Source organism: Anas platyrhynchos, chromosome 2 (assembly GCF_047663525.1).
Source record: "Anas platyrhynchos isolate ZD024472 breed Pekin duck chromosome 2, IASCAAS_PekinDuck_T2T, whole genome shotgun sequence".
Lineage (NCBI taxonomy): Eukaryota > Metazoa > Chordata > Aves > Anseriformes > Anatidae > Anas > Anas platyrhynchos.
The window spans coordinates 73,808,880-73,826,652 of NC_092588.1; the positions used below are offsets into that span (position 1 = coordinate 73,808,880).

At 44.1% G+C, this 17,773-nt stretch overlaps 1 protein-coding gene across 1 annotated transcript; it reads left to right on the forward strand.

Annotated features, from left to right (window-relative positions):
* Positions 1-632: 632 nt before the first annotated feature.
* On the forward strand, positions 633-17,105 carry UBE2QL1 (ubiquitin conjugating enzyme E2 QL1). Its single transcript, XM_038175044.2, has 2 exons — positions 633-1,988; positions 15,779-17,105. Exons 1-2 carry the CDS (start codon positions 1,134-1,136, stop codon positions 15,908-15,910), a joined length of 987 nt encoding a protein of 328 aa, XP_038030972.2. The 5' UTR covers positions 633-1,133; the 3' UTR covers positions 15,911-17,105.
* The last annotated feature ends 668 nt before the right edge of the window (positions 17,106-17,773 follow it).

The following is a 17,773-nucleotide window of genomic DNA, read 5'->3' on the forward strand; positions in this document are numbered from 1 at the left end:
AGTGCAGGCAACTCTTCAAAACCATTGAGGATGGACGGGGTTTGAGGGCACTCCTAGAAGGGGATGTGTTTGCTTGGAAAAAATACCGTAGGATAAGGTGCCGCTCCATGCACACACTGCCCATTGCTTTACATACTCTGCATGATTGATACAGTTGCACTTTGGGCCTTGCCTACTCCCTGATCCGAAGCATTCAGTGCATTTTTAATGTATTTTCCAGTCTCTGAGGGCTGTGGGGACACACTTGGGGAATCGTCTTTTCTCCCCCATGCTGCAGGCAGCCCTGGGTGGATGGACGGAGGTAGCAGAGGGATGGGGGCTGTGCACCACCAGCACACGACACACACGCACAGCAACGCACGTGTGCGTGGGCACTACCCCCACGGCCACACACTGGGCGGTACAGGGGACACGCGTGGGCACGCTCCCGCAGCCCTTGCACACCCACGCTGGCCGTGCCCGGGCACACGCAGCCCCCACGCGTGTACAGGGGGCTGCGGCACCGCCAAGCGGGGGGTGCCCGGGGGGGGGGCACGGAACAAAGGGGCGGGGGGCGCGGAGCCCCCGCCCTCCCCGGCCCGGGGGGAGGCGCCGGGGGTGGGGGCGCGGCGGGGACCGGCCCCCGGGGGGGGGGGGGGAAAGGGGGGAGCCGGGGGTGGGGGCGAGCCGGGAGGTGCCGGGGGAGCCATCTGCGGCAGCGGGAGAGCCCGCCCTGCGCCGGGGGGCTGTGCGTGGCGCTTCTCTGCTTCATACATCTCTGTATTTATTTAGTCTTTTTTTTTTTTTTGATTTTTTGATTTTTTTTCCGCCCGTTTTGCCGTGGTGATGCCCCCGGCGTAGCGAGGGGAGGGCGGCGTTGGAGCGGCGGCCGCACGCCCCCCCCCCCCCCAACCCCCCCTTGAAGCGGCAGCGCCGGCGCCTCGCTGCCCGCCGCCCCTGCAGCACCGGGGGCTCGCCGTGCTCCCCCCCCTTCCCTCCTCCTCCTCTTCATCCTCCTCCTCCCCGCGGCCACCGGCAGCCCGGCGGGGGCTCCTCGAGGATAAAGAGCCTCCTCCCTCGGCGAAGGGGGAAAAAAAAAAGAGAGAAAAATTAAAATATTAAGAGGGAGGAGGGAGAAGGGAGCCGCGCACAACATGGCCACTCTGCTGCGGAAAATCGGTCTGATCCGGCTGCACAGCCGCGACACGGAGGACCCCAAGCACCACCACCACCACCACCACCACCACCGCGGCAGCAGCGGGCAGCAGGGCTCCTCGCTGCGGGGCCGGGGCGGCCAGAAGAACAGCAGCAACAAGCCCCAGCCGCAGGGCCCCCCCCCCCCCGCCGGCGGCAGCAGCAGCAGCAGCAGCGAGAGCAGCCCCGGGGGCCGCAAGGACAAGAAGGCGGGCGGCAGGGAGAAGCCCCGCGAGGCGCCCAAGGAGCCCCCGGCCGGCAAGGAGGCGGCCCAGCAGCAGCAGCAGCAGCAGCAGCAGCATGGGGGCGGCCGGCACGGCTCCGGCTCGGGCTCCGGCTCGGGCTCCGGCTCCTCCGGCTCGGGGGCCGGCTCCGGGCCGGTGGCGCCGCCGTCGGTGCCCGGCCCTTTGGCACCCGCGGGCCGGCAGCAGCACTGCACGCAGGTGCGGAGCCGGCGGCTGATGAAGGAGCTGCAGGACATCGCCCGGCTGAGCGACCGCTTCATCTCGGTGGAGCTGGTGGACGAGAGCCTCTTCGACTGGAACGTGAAGCTGCACCAGGTGGACAAGGACTCGGTGCTGTGGCAGGACATGAAGGAGACCAACACGGAGTACATCCTGCTCAACCTCACCTTCCCCGACAACTTCCCCTTCTCGCCGCCCTTCATGAGGGTGCTGAGCCCGCGCCTGGAGAACGGCTACGTCCTGGACGGCGGAGCCATCTGCATGGAGCTGCTCACCCCCCGCGGCTGGTCCAGCGCCTACACGGTGGAGGCCGTCATGAGGCAGTTCGCGGCCAGCCTGGTCAAGGGGCAGGTAGGGGGGACGGGGGTCCCACCACGGGTGTGGGGCGCGGGTGGCTGTGCAGCCCTAAGGGTGGTGACCCCAAAGGGTGGTGGGACAACCTTGGCTGGGACCAGGCAAGAGGTTCCCCTCGAGGCACTGGTGTCGCTGGTGGGCAGGAAGGGGAGCATCTTTCGCTCCCGGGGCACTTCTCAGCATAGCAGAGGTGCGGGGCAGCACGGAGGGGCGAGGAGCAGAGGCAGGCATCATGCCCTCCTGTGTGTCTCCTGCCCCTCTGCTTGGCCCGCTGGCATGTGGCACCGAGACAAGGCACAGGGTCCCAAAGCAAGAGGAGCTCAGGACTGGAGTCCTCCACCTCCTGCCCTTCTCCAGCTGGTTGGCCGTGCTTGTTGGCCTTCGTGCTTCATGGCCTCTCCACGCTTGCTGGCCTCCTCGGTGAAGTCCAGCCGCTGGTGCAAGGCGTGATGCCAGAGCTGCTGCCCCCAGCTCTTTGTCCACTGCTGTCCTCTGCAGTGGCCCCAGAGGTCACACCTGGTGCTGCTGTGGTGGAGTTGTGCCGGCCTAAAATGCCCCTGCCCAGAAGGACCACCGAATTCGGGGTGTCTCTGCAGCGACAGCAGCTGGACAGATCTGGCCAGCTCTCCTCTCCCCTCTGGAGGAGGTTCCTGGTTCCCCCAGCAGAGGATCTCGCCTCCTTCCCAGCTGAATCAACATGTTTTATTTGTATTTTCTTTCTCTCCTGCAGAATATCCTTAGAAGTATTTCATAAAGACATTTTTAATAAGTAGGTAAATATTGCTGGCGAAACTCATAACCCGTCCTTCTTCGTGGTCCTTGTAGTGGGCAGTGTACACATGGCTGTGGCGGGGTGGGTTTTTTGCTGCTCACTTCATGAATGCCCTTGAGCCCAGTGGGCATGCACAGCTCCTCGTCTGCCACTGACTGATGCTGAGTAACTTCTTAAATTCCTATCTCAGGGAGGATGGGGGAAGGAGTAAATAATAACATGTTATTCATTTGTTTGAAAAGGTTACTCCTGTTTGCTTCTGTGGAACTGCTTGCATGAGCAGGAGTAAAGACTCAGTTTACCTTAACACAGAAAATTTGGTTATGTAATGGACTCATTTGTAAGTGTGTTTTCCTTCTCCCTTGTTTCATTCGGGCCTACCACTTTTTTTTTTTTTTTTTTTAATCAGGTAGTATTTTTCTCTGCGTTTCATTTGAAGAGGAATAGGTCAAGTTCCCTAGGTCACCTTGGGATATAAAAATCACCTACCAGAAAAAAAAAATATCTTAATTTACATTAAGGCAGAGGTATACTGAAGTTCTGTAGCTACTCTTAACACGTCATGCAATGTGGTAACCCATCTTATTATAGTGATTATATTTGTCATTATTTTAAACAAGGATTTAGAAGGACAATACTAAATTCTGTCTGTTTCTTTTAACAGTTCAGCACATTTCTGCAGTATTCAGTGTTGAAGGCTTAGGTTAAGGTTTACTGAGATCATAAAATGACTCAGTAAAGAAAACCACTAAATTATTAGATAAGTAAGTAATATTTAGCTTTTTAACCTGTATTTTTTGCCTAATCCACTTAAGAGTTTTTCCACAAAGTAATAGTAGTTTCTGATAACACAGGATGTTTATGGGTGCACCATTAGTAGGCACACGTAATATACAAGAGTTTCAATAACATTCCTCCTGAAGTTTAAGATGTTAATTATAAAAAAAAAGAGAATGCTTGTGGGATAAAATAAAAGTCTAAAACAAATTGCTGCTAGTAACTTAGTAGCTAAGTAGCTATAATGTGCGCTTCAAAGCCTGCGTGCTTGTATTCTAAACTGAAATGTTAATAGGTAATATTAACAATAAATTTAATTTCTCGTTACAGATGTGTAATCTGTGATGGGCTGCCACTCTGTAATCGTAGCCAGGCTCTGTGTAATGGGAGCCACATTTCTGTAATCACACTCTGGTTATGTAATCTTGATTCAATTGCATAATACGGCTCAAAATACAGCATGCACTCCCGGATCCCCATTTCATTTTGTGTTTTAAAGGTAATATGCTTTGGACAGTAATATTTTTTTTAAATGAAAATACAGCTGCAAAAGTGTCAGAAGTAGGGGTACTGCATTTCCCTTGAGCTGCAGAGCTGGTTTTGGATAACTTCTGTCATGCTGTGGGTAGCCTCACTGGCTGCAGTGACTTTTCCTGAACAAATGGCAGTGGCTTACATCAGGGTAATTGTTTAATTTCTGAATTAAAATTAATGGTAACTGATGGAGGGTGCAGCCCAGCTCACGCTGCAGTCCAGAAGAACTGTCCTCAGAGGCGGCTCTGCAGCGTGGGTCCCACCAGGAGCATGGAGGAATGGGGACCTTCAAGAGAAATGTCACCCAGTCATAGGGCGGTGATTTAGCATGAAATCATCGTAAATACTTGAGCCTGTGACACATCCAAGAGTGCGTGTCTGTAATACAAACGCAGATGTGAGTAGGCAGGACTGAACTTTCCAGCAGCTTACATTTATCCTTCTGACAGTTTGAATGATAAAACTAAGGTGGTTGATTTCATTCACTGTTTCTTACCAGTGCTGTTTTCCATTGCCAACTACTGAGTTGCTGATCTGTGCTGGGTTTTAGTTCCTTGGAGAAAACTGCAGCACTTCTTGGGATATTATTTTGTTGACCTGTGAATATATATAGCCTTTTTTTCTATTTTTTTGACAAAGTGATCAAAAAGCTAATGAGGCTAACACTGAAAGTACACTTTGGGGCAATCAAGACTCTTGGCAAATTCAGGTTTTTCAATGGATTTCACGGACCTTTTAGCAGAGCAACAGAAAAATGGAGATAATTCATTTCGATACTTCTCAAGTGAAACATCTGATTCAGGATTGTAGGAAGACTTAAGTACGCAACAAAGAAGTTAATAGATGGCACTTCCCCGCTACTTTCCAGCATTGTACTTGAAGCATTAGGTCCCGATTCCTAGAACCAGGCAGGAATTTTGACTCGGGCATGTCTCCCAGGATTTTCAAGTAGGATAGGTGTTTCTCCAAATTCCCCAAGCAGGAACCAATACACCTCAGGTGGCCTTGGTTGAGAATTGTCTTACATCATGGGATACAGAGGTACTCCCATTGGCTCAGTAAATGTTCTGTGTTTCTATCCATGCCCTTATTTCCTATCAGAAACTTTGTATTGCATTTTTAGATGGCTTTTGTCTGGAAAAAAATAGTTTAGATGAAAGAGAGACAATTTCTGTTTGAATGAAACAATTCAGCAGCCCCAAACTACACTTTTCCTTCTTTTTTTTTTTTTTTTTTCAGTTTTCAAGGGAGAAAAAAAATGTTAATTAACAAACAAGTTGGGGTTTGTTTGGTTGGTTGCTTCAGCTATTCAGCTGAAAAAGTCAATTATTCACACAGCCCTAGTCAGTATCTTGAGGGGAATTCTCAGTACATCAAAGGCCTAAGACTGTTTATCTGTCTGGAATCCAGAATCATATTTTACAAACTCAGTGTTGCCCTTATCTCAACTTCAGCCTTGGTTTCGAGGGGGTGACATGCTGCTCACTGGCTTCCACCATCATGGCCAGAAACTCGGCCCGTTTCCACCCGTGGCGAGGTGGCCATCGGCCACTGCTGAGCTGGGATTTCACCCAAGGAAATGCTCACCTGGGGCGATGCTGAGGAAATAATTTGAATGTCAGCTGCTTGTTGTTCTGGAGGCAGCTGTTCAGCACCACCGTGTCTACCTGCTCACATGGGCTATGGGATCTGCCTGCTCTGCGCAATGCCCCCGAGCAGCGTGCTTTAAAGCTGCTTATTACCAGTTTGGTATTTAAGAGGGGGGCTTAAAAAAGCATTGGTTTCCTGATAACAATACCATTGCCATGATCACGCTGACAACATCAGTGGCTGGGTGAAGGCAGTGGGAGCAGCGCCCGTCATATGAGAGTGGTGAAGAAGTGGGAGGTGGGTTGTGATGCACGTGGGTGAGGCCCGCATCAGGCTCTGAGGGAATAGCCCCACGTTCGGGGGCACAGCAAATGATATGGTCCCAAATGAAAAACAGACTTTGTTCTGAAGTGGAAGAGGATTTTCAGTCCCTTAATACGCTAAACCAAACACTCGCACTTTATATTTGGAAGAAAAAGATACCGCAGCATGGGTGGTGTTAGCAGGCAGTTGGAAAAACAAGATAAATCCATGTTGTTTCTCTCTAGAGAGGGACAATTGGACATTGGTTTAGTAGAAGCTTAAAAGAGCATACATCTAAGTGTGCTGTTGAAATAGTATGTCATGAATTGCTCACTTTTTTTTTGAGAACAACTAACACAGAAGATATATATGATGCCTTGAGGACTTTGGGCCTAGGCTAGCAACTGATCAGTAGCTGCCTTGTCCTCCTTTTTATGAGTCCCTCATTCTCTCCGTGGAGGCTGAGGACAGGACTACCAGCCAGCCGTAGCTGTCAGGTGACTGACGACTCTGCGGATTATCTTATGGAAAAAGTTCTTTGTGTTGAGGAAAATATGTCCTCATCCTTCCTGTGAATAGAAAAAACATACATGTATTTGTCAGGAAGTACTAAAATAGGAATGGGGAACCCCTAGTCATGAGTACCCTTGCTGGTGTGGGATTCTATATATATAATGATTTAAATCAAAGTCAAAACATATTTTGTGATTAAGACTTAATGGCTATAGCAAAATTTCGTGAAATCAAATAAATGTTATTTATTTGTGCATAGTGCTTTCATCACTTGCATTGTAACGTTGGAAATACCTCAGTGTAAGCCTCTGTTTGCTTCAAGAGAGATGTGCTTTGTACAAACACTAGGCTGATCTGCATTTCCATTTTAAAAATACTAGTATCACATCTGGCTTCTAGCAGATTGAAACAGGAGAAATGGGCTTATTTTATGAAAAAGAAATACAGATCATAGCTGTTAAGCATAGACTAAATTAGTCCCTCTTCATCCTTTCAAACAAAAGTATGAGTGAGCAGATAGCAGATGGGACCTTGCGTGGTGTCCAGGAGGTCAGCAGGCTGCAGGTCTTTCGTATATATATAGCAGAAATTAACTGCAAATCCATGAGCTTTCCTACTCCAGATACACAGTTTGAGGACTGTAGCCATGAATAAATCAGCTAATCTCAAATGCTGCAGAAAGGTATAGAGAACTCAATGGCCTCTAAATTGTTTAGGTCCATAAGGCCCTCATGTTAGGGCCTTAAAAAATAAATCTGGCTTGCTTTTAGCTTTCGATTTATTGCCTGAGGAAACGATGCCAGTTATTATCAAGGGAAGAAATGTTGCTTTAGGTCCATGACTAAAAACACATTGACTCGTACAAAGATTACGGAGGAGACAAAGAACGTTTTGTGGGGCTTGTTCCCCATGAAAAGGTATAAATGTTGGGCTCAAGAGCTAACAAAGAATATTGTTTAGTACAGAGAAAAATCAAATATATTGGCCTTCTAAGATTTCTCTTTAATTGCAATTGAGAAATCTAGATTTTCAAGCTGAAGTCTAAGCGGGAACATACATATTTGCCATGTTGAGGTGCTGGGAATGATGAATGGGCTGGAAAAAACATTGTTCATGTGTTCTCTGATATATTGCAGTTCTGACTATAGACTCTATTATTATGCAAATATATTCTACTGAGAGGAATGAAGACACAGGGATTCCGACTCGTTGAAGTAGGAGGTTGCTTTAATTCTTTTAAAAAGCAGAAGGAACATAATCTCCATTTTACCCCTTGAATGCGTAGAAAGGAAAAATTTTAGAGCTTTTAAAATACATGCAGCTATCATCCTTAATGTTAACATAGTCAACAAATAAGTAAAATTGCTGAATTGAAACAAACTACTTATCTTAAAACGTGCTTTTATGGCAAGTGGGACTAATTCTTCCTTGCAATATTTGGCTGATCTCCTAAATCAGAACTTAAAAGAATTGCCTCTTTGGATCATAACAAAATTGAATTTGCTCAAAAGAGTAAAATTCTTCCTTGAGCCGTAGAAGGCCTCATTTTCTTCAGTGAAAGTGTTCAAATAGAGTGAACTGTAACGTTTGTGCATTTTGTCAAATCTTTGTGTAAGAATCATGTTTTTTCAAATGCAGAAAGGCCTAGTCCCCGAGGGGTGACATGGTGTTCTCATAGAGGATTAACCAAAGCAACCTACTTTCTGTTGTGAGGAAGATTTACTCTTCATTATACAGGCTAGGCTTGAAAATATGCAGATTTCCCAGCATCTACAGAGTGCCCAGCGATTTCCATGCATGACCGGAGACTTCCAGATCAAAGATCTGTAACTCCGCAACAGTTCTGGTCCTCATACAGTGGGAGTCGTATTGTCAGGCGAGATCCAAGGCATGTCCCCTGGGTGGGCATCTGTTGCCACAAAGTGGGACGTTGGTTAAATGGCTTAATAGTAGCAGCATTTCTTTTTTCCTGTCTCAGCTGCTTTGGGCTGATGAGAGACTGCATATCTCTTTCCTTGACATATTCAGTCCTTCACATTCAGTTTCCAGTTTACAAATTATCTTCTGCAATTGTCAAGAAAGGTAACGCTGACATTAGGCACCGGGGGGGATGTGAGGATGGAAGGATTGCCAGGTGCAATTACTCTGCAGTTAAACAGGGAGAACTTCAGAGGCTGTAGTGATTATGCTGTCTGAATGGCTCAAAATACATGTTAAATTTAACACGCGCGGGCTCCAGTCGTCTGACTTGTAAATTGAATGCCAGGTTTCTGTTGAGTACCGTCGTACTATTGAGAAGTGTGAGGCTCGGGGCTACCCTGACACCTGGTTCAGCCATATGCTGCAGACTTGTTTCTAGAGGGTGCTGAATGCTCCTCACGGCAGTCTTTAACTCTGGCTGAAAATGGTGGTAATTGAATACATGTAGGTTTGGGGAGTTACAGGACAAGCTGCGTGGGACAGTGCATAAAAGCGTAAGTTAGGGAGAAAGGTGCATGTTCTGAGGAACATAAATTTGTGTTGTTTATTGGTGTGCACAAAGCAGGTAAGCAGGCACCATACTTAAGATACCCCAGTGGTTCCTGTCCTGAAATAGGATCAAGGTGCCAGTCTACTTTGTACCATTCCAGTTAAAAACCAAGCTGAGGAGCGGTGCATCAGGCATGCTTGTATTCAGCTGTGTCTGACGGATGCGTGCCACATGCCTTCCTCCTGCACATGCAGAGTCAGCCCTTGGAAAATGCTTTTTTTATCTACTATATGATTTTGTGAGTGTTGTTAAAATTGAGGATCCTCATTGATTTCACTCTCTTCTGCACGGGCTCTTCAGAAGCCTCAGGGCTTCTGCAGTGACTCCTTGGTAGAGTTACAAATCAGTAACAATCCCAAATCTGTATGCAAAGACGAGTGAAAATAAACCTGAGGAAGGAAGAGTAAGCCTGCATTGTGAAATAGCCTGGAGCTCAGATGTTTCTCATAGTTAGGTTTTATGAGCTGTAGAACGACTAGATGTTTCTCCTGTTTTTAGGTTTGTGTTATAAATGGTAACAAGATGACAGTTGCAGTAAGAAATTTAGAGCTCATTTCTTGAATGTGTGCCCATAAAAAAAAAAAAAAGAGAAAGCATCACAAAGAAGAGGAAATTGATGTTAATTAATTTTGTCAAATTTTCTATACATTTCTATAAATGTCAAAGTCTCTGTTATTTTGACAAAATTAATTATTTCTATAAAACATACTCAGGATTGAAGTGTTTTATAGTTATGTGGGGAAAAAAAAAAAGCTAGTAATTTCAATTTCTAATTATAGCACTTAAGCGGAGGAGTGGTGATCCAAACCTAGCATCCAGATTTTGCCGCTGACTTTGGGTGCAGCCATGGGCAAGTCATATATCTTCTCTGTAGTCTTCTTTTCCACTTGTGAAGTACAGATAATCTTTTTTTTTCAAAGGTGATATGAGGATACATGCTTAAAGCAAGTGCTTTAAGAAAGGGAGCTCTATGACTAAGATGTCCATGTGCATCAGTACGAAACATATCACAGTCAAGAGATGGACACGTTTGCATAAATAGCAGAAGAAAAAGCACACCAGCTTGTGGCACTGAGCTTGCCAAGCTTTGTCTTATATCAGTTAAATTTTCCCACAGGTAGACAGATTTTTAGTTTTTAAATTTTAAATGTATTTTAATTTTATTTTAATTTTATTTTTTGGTGTGGTGAAACTTTGGGAAATGTGGAGATAGACATTGCTGTCTGGGTTGTGTTTCCCTTGTCTGTAGCACCTGTCATAAAGGATGCTTTGCTTTGCTTTGCCTTGCTCTGTTTCAAGTTGCTTTGCTTTGCAGCCGTGGCAGCGTTCAACTTGGGTAACTTACGTTTCATGTTGTGGGCTAATCCAAAGAGAGGCTGTCACGGTTCCAGCTTTGTCGCTTGGACCAGACACTCAGTCAGTAACTGTGCTTGTACCTGATAGCACAGAGAGCTCAGCAGAAAACTGACATAGAAAATGACCCTCCTCCATCTAGTCTAGCAGGTACCGTGTGATGGCAGGGCTTTCTCTTAATGGAAGCCCACCATTAGCCTGATTCTGCTCACGTTGTGACTTTGTGGCTGGAGGCATGTTCCACAAATGTGGTTGGATGTCAAGGTTTTCTTGTTCTTTTGCTAAAAGAGTTTGTCCCATCCCTAAGAGGCACAAACAAAGTTTTTTAACCCTCAGCTGTACTGAAACCATGCTGCTGACTGAGCTGGCTTCAGGGAAAGACAGGGAGGAGCGGCACAGTGCTCTGTAGCAGTCCAACAGGGATTAGGGCTGTAGGTGTTCTCACATTGATTAAAAACTACTTGCACCAGACAAGTGAGTGTTAATAATTACTCAGCTGGAACACACATTTCTTTTTCCTTGTCAAAGAACAGTCACATTCCCAAAAGGAGCAGTTTACAGAATGCTTTAAAGCTGGAACTTGCTGAGTTTCCACTTCTTTGTATGGATTATTCATAAAAAGGAGATTAAAAAAGACAAGGAGATACTGCTTCAGAAATTACACCTTTGAGGGAAAACGGTACATTTTTAATTCACTTATACTGCGACATTAACAATATTTATCTGCATCATTTTCAGTACTGCTTTTTTTTAGCTATAGGTAATACTTATTCACCGTGCAGTATAAATGGTATGCAGTTTCTGAGACACAATTAACTGTGCCTCATCAGTATATACAGAAAAAAAAAATAAACCTCATATACACATATATATAAACCCATATAAGTGTGTATATTACACTCTTAACAATGATGTTATGGCACACTGTATTCATGGCTCTGAGAATGTGACAGTAGCTCACTTTAGCATTTTTTTGCTTTCGAATGCTTCTCTAAAGCCAGTGGAAATGTTTTTCTCTGAGAACTTGCCTAAATATTCTAGAATAGGACTGATTCAGACCTGAGCGTTGTATTCGTCTGTTACTTATCTGGAAAGACTTGACTGTGTTTGCACAATATGTGGCTTTGCACAGTTGAGGCCCAAGGCCATTAGTCAAAGGCACATCAGTGGAACACGTTACCTGCCAGAGCCTCACGCTGTGCTTCAGCTCTCTGAAAAACTTGTGTTTTTGCATTGTCTGTGAACAACAGTGAGACAACAGACCTGGGATGTGGGCACATCGTTCCTGTCCTTGGAGGGATCACCACAGATGCACTGTGAGGCACAGTAACTTCCTACAGCCTCTTGAGTACTTGTCTAAACCTCTGCTCATTTTCTGTCTCTCAACATTTACCTAGAAGTAGGTCACTACAGCCTGCTTCTTTCTGGGCATGGAAGAGCTGTGGCATGGCACAGCCCTTCAGGAGGTGAAGGGAGAAAATGAAATTTTGGCCAGGCAGCCTTGTGCTGACTTGAACACACAGACCACGTTTAGCCCCATGTGCAGAAGGCAGGTATGGTTTCACCAGTCATGAGTTATTTGCCGTATCCAGGATTAATGAAGGGCTGAGCAGGGCTGAGGTGTTTGTGATAAGACTGGTGCTAACAATATGAAGGCCTGTCTGCTTCTGAGTCTATTAAGGCGTGAACTGTTTGTGATGAATAAACTTCTTGTTAACCAGGCCAGAAAAAAAAAAAAGTCTGGATGTGCCTGAAGTGTTTGCTGTGGCACCTCAGGGACGTGTAGCACAGGGGTTTAGGCCGTTTTCAGAACAACCTCATTTATATAAGGGCTGAGGGCTGTAAATGAAGAATCTCTGAAAATCTGGGGCCCAGTAACACCAGGACCTGCATCAGGGCAGGATGGAGTGAAACCTCCATCCTTGAAGGATTCAGGAGCTGGCTGTGCAGTGCCACAGCTGCACTGACCTGTGTTGGCCATCCAGCTCCAAGTAACTGGAAAGGGACCTGGAGACCTCCAGAGGTCCCTTCCAGCCACCAGCTCTGTCATAGTATGATCCTGTGAGGGGCCGGTCACCAGCCTGTAGTTCTGGCCTTTCAGATAGCACCGAAAGTGATATGAGGTGGAAGAACACCTGGCTCTGTGTGCTGTGCCAAACGTGGAGGCTACCACAGCATCACTGAGAAGTGGAAAAACTCCAAGATTTGCCCGTGGTGGTCTCTAAATCTGGTTGCTGAGCCATATGTGAAGCCTACCTCAGGTCTTTTGCTGAATATGGATGGAGGGAGCAGTCCCTCAGTATGGCCAGGGTCCTGAGAAGGTGGCCTGCAGCACCTGGCAGTTACCAGCTTATAGACTGGAACCTTACCAGCTGTTTAGTCACAAAATTCATGAGTTTGGGCAAAGTGTAGACGGGTGACATTCAAAACTAGGCACTGTAGGAGCAGAAGTTATAAAGAGGCTCAGTGCAGCACATGTCCTCCCGCATTTCAGCATGGCTGTGTAAACCAGTTGGATGCTGTGTCATTACTTCCACCTTTCATATGTTTCAAGCTTGTTAAAATTATATCTTGGTAAGCACATGAAGTTACAGCAGATGGCAAAATCTGAAATGTTCTCTTCAATTCTTTATTTTAATTAGGTTTTCAGTTATCCCTTTATGAAAAGCTCCCTATGCATGTCTGAAAGTATTGCAAGCATTTAAATAAGCTCCTGGTGTGACTACTCAGAGCTAAAGTCAAAATTAATATCTTTATGAAAGGATTTCTTGGGTTTTCTCTGTTGTTTTAAATCTTTTGTGGAATGCGCTCGTCTTGTTCAGATACCAGTTTGATGTCTTTTCTTGATTTGGTGCTGGACACATCAAAACATTGGTGTGCAAATGTTCTGCGTGTCTTGCCACGACAGTAGTGACATGAATGGTTTGGAAATTAGTCAATATGCATTTGTGTGCAATTAACCTATGGCCAGTATTGTATTTGCATACTGTATTTACCATATTTTTCATATTTACAATACACAGCAGCTCTTGGCCTCCTGACCAGAGTTAAAATGACTATATGTATAAGTAGCAGTCTGAAAACAAACTCTAGTCATGGCTGGTAACAGCACCCATTAAAATGGTTGTTTGACACTATTTTATATCTGCACAGAATGCCATTTTAGGTTAAACTCGGGAATAGTTTTGTGAGAATGGCAAAAAGCTATAATTTGTTAGCACAGTTGATGTCACTATACTGTTGACTTGAAATCATCTGAATTGTATTGACTGAAATTTCATCCTTCCTTCTTTTTATCTTGATTAATTTGAGGCACCAGAAATGGAGACTTTCAATCCACAAGGTTAAAGTTTATCCAAATTATAAACACCTGGCAGGGTATTGGTTAATAAGAGACAGTGCTAGCAATGCCACTTACAGTTTTTGTATAAATATATAGAAATAAGTAGATTGCATCTAGTAGAATTAGGTGGTCTTTGATGGCACAGTTTATATACAATCTGCATATGGTACCTGTTACATTGCTAATAAGTATGAGAACAAATTCTTGGAGCAATGCTCATTTCATCTGTTGTAACTCCAGTAACGTTTCAGGTGGTATGATATTCACTGTGTTATTCTAACACCAAAGAATTCTTTCTTTCCTTATTTCAAAGCAGCAAGTAGTTGACACTGAATATGAGTGGTAGCTCTTCTGAATGCAAGGATCCTATATCTAGGTACAAAGAAGTATTAATATTTTGATAAAACTGAGGAAGACATAGATCATCCTGTGCTAGGTGTCATGCAGACAATTCAGAAAGGTATAAAAGCCAAAAAATCTTGTATGGAAGACAAGAGATGGCAAATGGACCTAGTCCATAAACTAAGTAGTAGAGCAGGTTTATATTTATATTTACATTCAAAAGTATTCCATTGGTGAAATTTGAGGATGTAATTTCCTGTGCTGATTTCATCTTCTGTTGCGCTTTGCTTTATCTTTTCCTATATTTCTCTAAGTATGCTTCCAACAGAAGCATGGACTAGGAAGAAAATAGAAAACATGCTTTGTAATAACAGGAATACTATTGCAGGATATAGAATTTAATTATTCAATGGGGATGCAGTTTGTGTGCAGCACCCAACAGGAACAGCAATTTTCCAGGAACAAGCGACATTAGAAGTAGCACTCATTGGAGATTTTGAATATGTTACCAAGTTTTATTTAATTATTCATTTCGTCAAAAATTAAAAGGATCACTTTCTAAGAAAACTTCTTTTCAGGGTTAAATGAGTACCCTTCAGACCATCCTTATTTGTGAAATACTAATCACCAGATTAGTATGGGGATAGCGAAGTTGTCTTACTGTTCAGTCTAGTACAAGAATATTTAAAGAGAAATTATGCTGAAAATATGCTCACAGTTTATAAGTGGGGAATAGGAAAAAAAGGGAGAAAAAGCGTCACAAGATAAAACAGCTATTTTTGAGAAAACCAAGGGCGGCTCGAATAAATGGAGCGTGGAATTAAAGGCCACTCTTAATCTTAAATTCTCTGAAAGAGAAGTCAAACCACACAGAAAAGGGACTTTTAAAAATAGGAATAAAAAACAGCTTTTTTATGTCCCATGTCTAGTTTTGTTACAATAATAGTGGTGCTGAACACAAAAGCATATCTGTGCAATATTGTGACAGCTTTCTACAATGAGATGATTTGTCCACACTGCAGGGGAATCTTACTCATTTTACTGTGTAAAAATAACTTTGTTACTCTGAGGACAGAGTTTGTTGTTTTTCCTTTTTTATTTTTTTCTCCGCATAGCAAATTATTTTCTCAGGATTAAATGTTGCATGTAATTAAGAATGACAATTTTCATTTTGAATTCCAAATTGGCATAAAAATATAGGAAGCAAAAAATATGACCTGATGCATCCTTTTGAGTGCAAAAAATCAGAAGGTGCTAACTTGTTTCTTAATAATTGTAACATGGTACTGTGGTGTCTGCTCATGAAATACCATTTACTACAACAAAGTGCAGTCTGTCAAAAAGTTACAAAAGTTATTGCACTCGTAATTTTATTAAACGTCTGTTTTATGGCAAACCTAATAGGCAGAAATGCTGTAAGGAGTATTAGTGCTGCAGAATGGAATAAGCCTGCTGCATGCGGGGCAGCCTGCCAGCACAGGGGTTCACAGCGGAGAAGCAGCCCATGTCTGTCTGTCCAGATATCTGTCTGTGTTTTTTTTTCCCCCTTACTCCATTACCATTTTTAATCATCTCTGATAGCATCTTTGTCCGCCTCAGTTTGGGAACGGTGCTTTCTGGTATCTGCAAGGGAATACCCGGTGGCTGGAGGTGTTGAAAACTTAGGCTGCGGTTTCCAGCTGCATATATTCACATGCTTAATGAAGGTTTTCTTCTTTTGTTTGGTGCAGGGCCGTATCTGCAGAAAAGCTGGCAAATCAAAAAAGTCGTTCAGTCGAAAGGAAGCTGAAGCAACATTTAAGAGTTTGGTGAAGACCCATGAAAAGTATGGGTGGGTCACTCCGCCCGTCTCTGATGGCTGATGTTAGCAACCTGCACTTGACAAAAATGCTGAACAAAAGTACTGTGACATCTCCTCAGTGCTGTACACCGCCCATCCTTTTCTACTTCAGCTTCAGTTACATACCATGAATGTCAAGGAGACATCTAAGTTATTTATGAACAGATGTGTTTACAGAGGGAGAGGAAAAAAAAGATGCTGTTTAGGATTATATTTCAAGACTGGAGAATGGTCGTCATTGAAGTCACTTGAGCGGATGTTGAGATTGCATCATTTGCCCCCATACAGCCCACATTGTCTTCAGCTTCTTTCCATGACAGCAGCACCAAACAGCAGTACTGGAAAGTCTATCCATTACTGCTCAGTTCATTTAAATGTAAATGAAACAGTTAATATTTAATAGGGAAGCAGTGCATTGCAGGTACATGTTTGCTGTGCTGTTTATCTTTGTCTCCTAGCAGGTCAACATAACTTGAAGATTTGTCTTTATGTGGAACTGTGGTCTGCTGTGACTAAATTTAGACCTCATTTGTGCTCTATATATGACCTTTAATTCATAAATGAAACCGGAATTAAAATGATGAAAGGTCCTAGTGTTGACAAATTATTAAGTGGAATCACCCAACCGGTTACAATGTGCTATCTATGCTGATATTGTGATGTGCTGTTCAGAAATAAACCAGTGCAGTTAGCTGAAGGTTAGGTGGTTTTTTTAAACACATCCATGCCAGGGCTTGAAGTGGTTGGTGGTAGCAGAAGCATTATTACCCTGCCAGTACCTTCTGCAGTCGCATGTGGCCCCTCAGTTCTTCAAAACGGCAAAACAAACAAGTGGAAACGGACAAAGCAACCTTAAAAAATTATCTGCTTAATTTTGAAATGATATGCCAGTAACAGAGTAAAAAAATTTTCAAAGCAAATGAAACATGGTTTGTAAGATGATTTGCATGACTGGATTTTTCTTTTCTCTTTTTACTCAATAGACATTGTATGTACTTAGAGCCCAGTATCTGAGAAAACCCACTGATGTATATAAATGTCCTATTATTTAATCATTAAGATTTAAGTTTTCTGGTAAACAAATGGAAAAACTTTCTAAGAGACTCCATAAAAGCTGAAGGTAATGTTTAAATGGTATAAGGAAAGCATTAAAAAAATGTGGATTCCAAATGGAAAATGGTATTGGACACATGCTGAATAAAATCACCAGTATCGTTTTCGTTGCCTCAAGGATTCCATCATTTTGGCCAACTTTTGTATTCAAAGACATAGGTTTCCTACTGTGAAATCCTATACATGTATCTGTTGTAGCAGTATGTTAATTGCAAGCAGGACAGTGCCATTTGTAAGAATCTAATTTGGTGGGGGAAAAAGCGTGTGCCTGAAAACACTTTCCATTATCTCTCTAAGTCAAGACTACGTCAAAGTGGCTGACCAGTTTCTAGATGTTTGGAGACCATGCAGACAGGTCAGGGGTTTAGAGTTTGATTTACAACAACACACAACAGAGAAGACCAAAGAGTAATGAAGAACGAAGGAACCAGAGCACAAATGAAGAAGTAGCGGAGCAGATTTTCACACAGCAGTGGTGGAAACACTGCTCGGTTTATCTGCTTTGCCCATCTAGCTGTTTGTCAGCTAGATGAAGAGCAAAATGTTCAGCTTGCAGCGAAACAGCTATTCGGGTCAGAGCCACTCAGTCTCGTGAACATAGCTGGTTTCTCACGCTTTTCCCTCATCTCCTTCATCCGTCTCTTCTTTCGCCTGAGACCATTTCTGATACCTTCCTGGTGTGCCTTATCTCGGTTATGACTGGAAATGCTTTTTACCATAAATGCACAGATCTTGCTGTGATTTATCCTACCCTGTTGTATGCTCTGAGACA

Coding starts and splice junctions, on each gene's coding strand:
- UBE2QL1 (XM_038175044.2), top strand. CDS start 1,134: ATGGCCACTCTGCTGCGGAAAATCGGTCTGATCCGGCTGCACAGCCGC. Junction 1,989..15,778: donor CCAGCCTGGTCAAGGGGCAG/GTAGGGGGGACG, acceptor TGTTTGGTGCAG/GGCCGTATCTGCAGAAAAGC.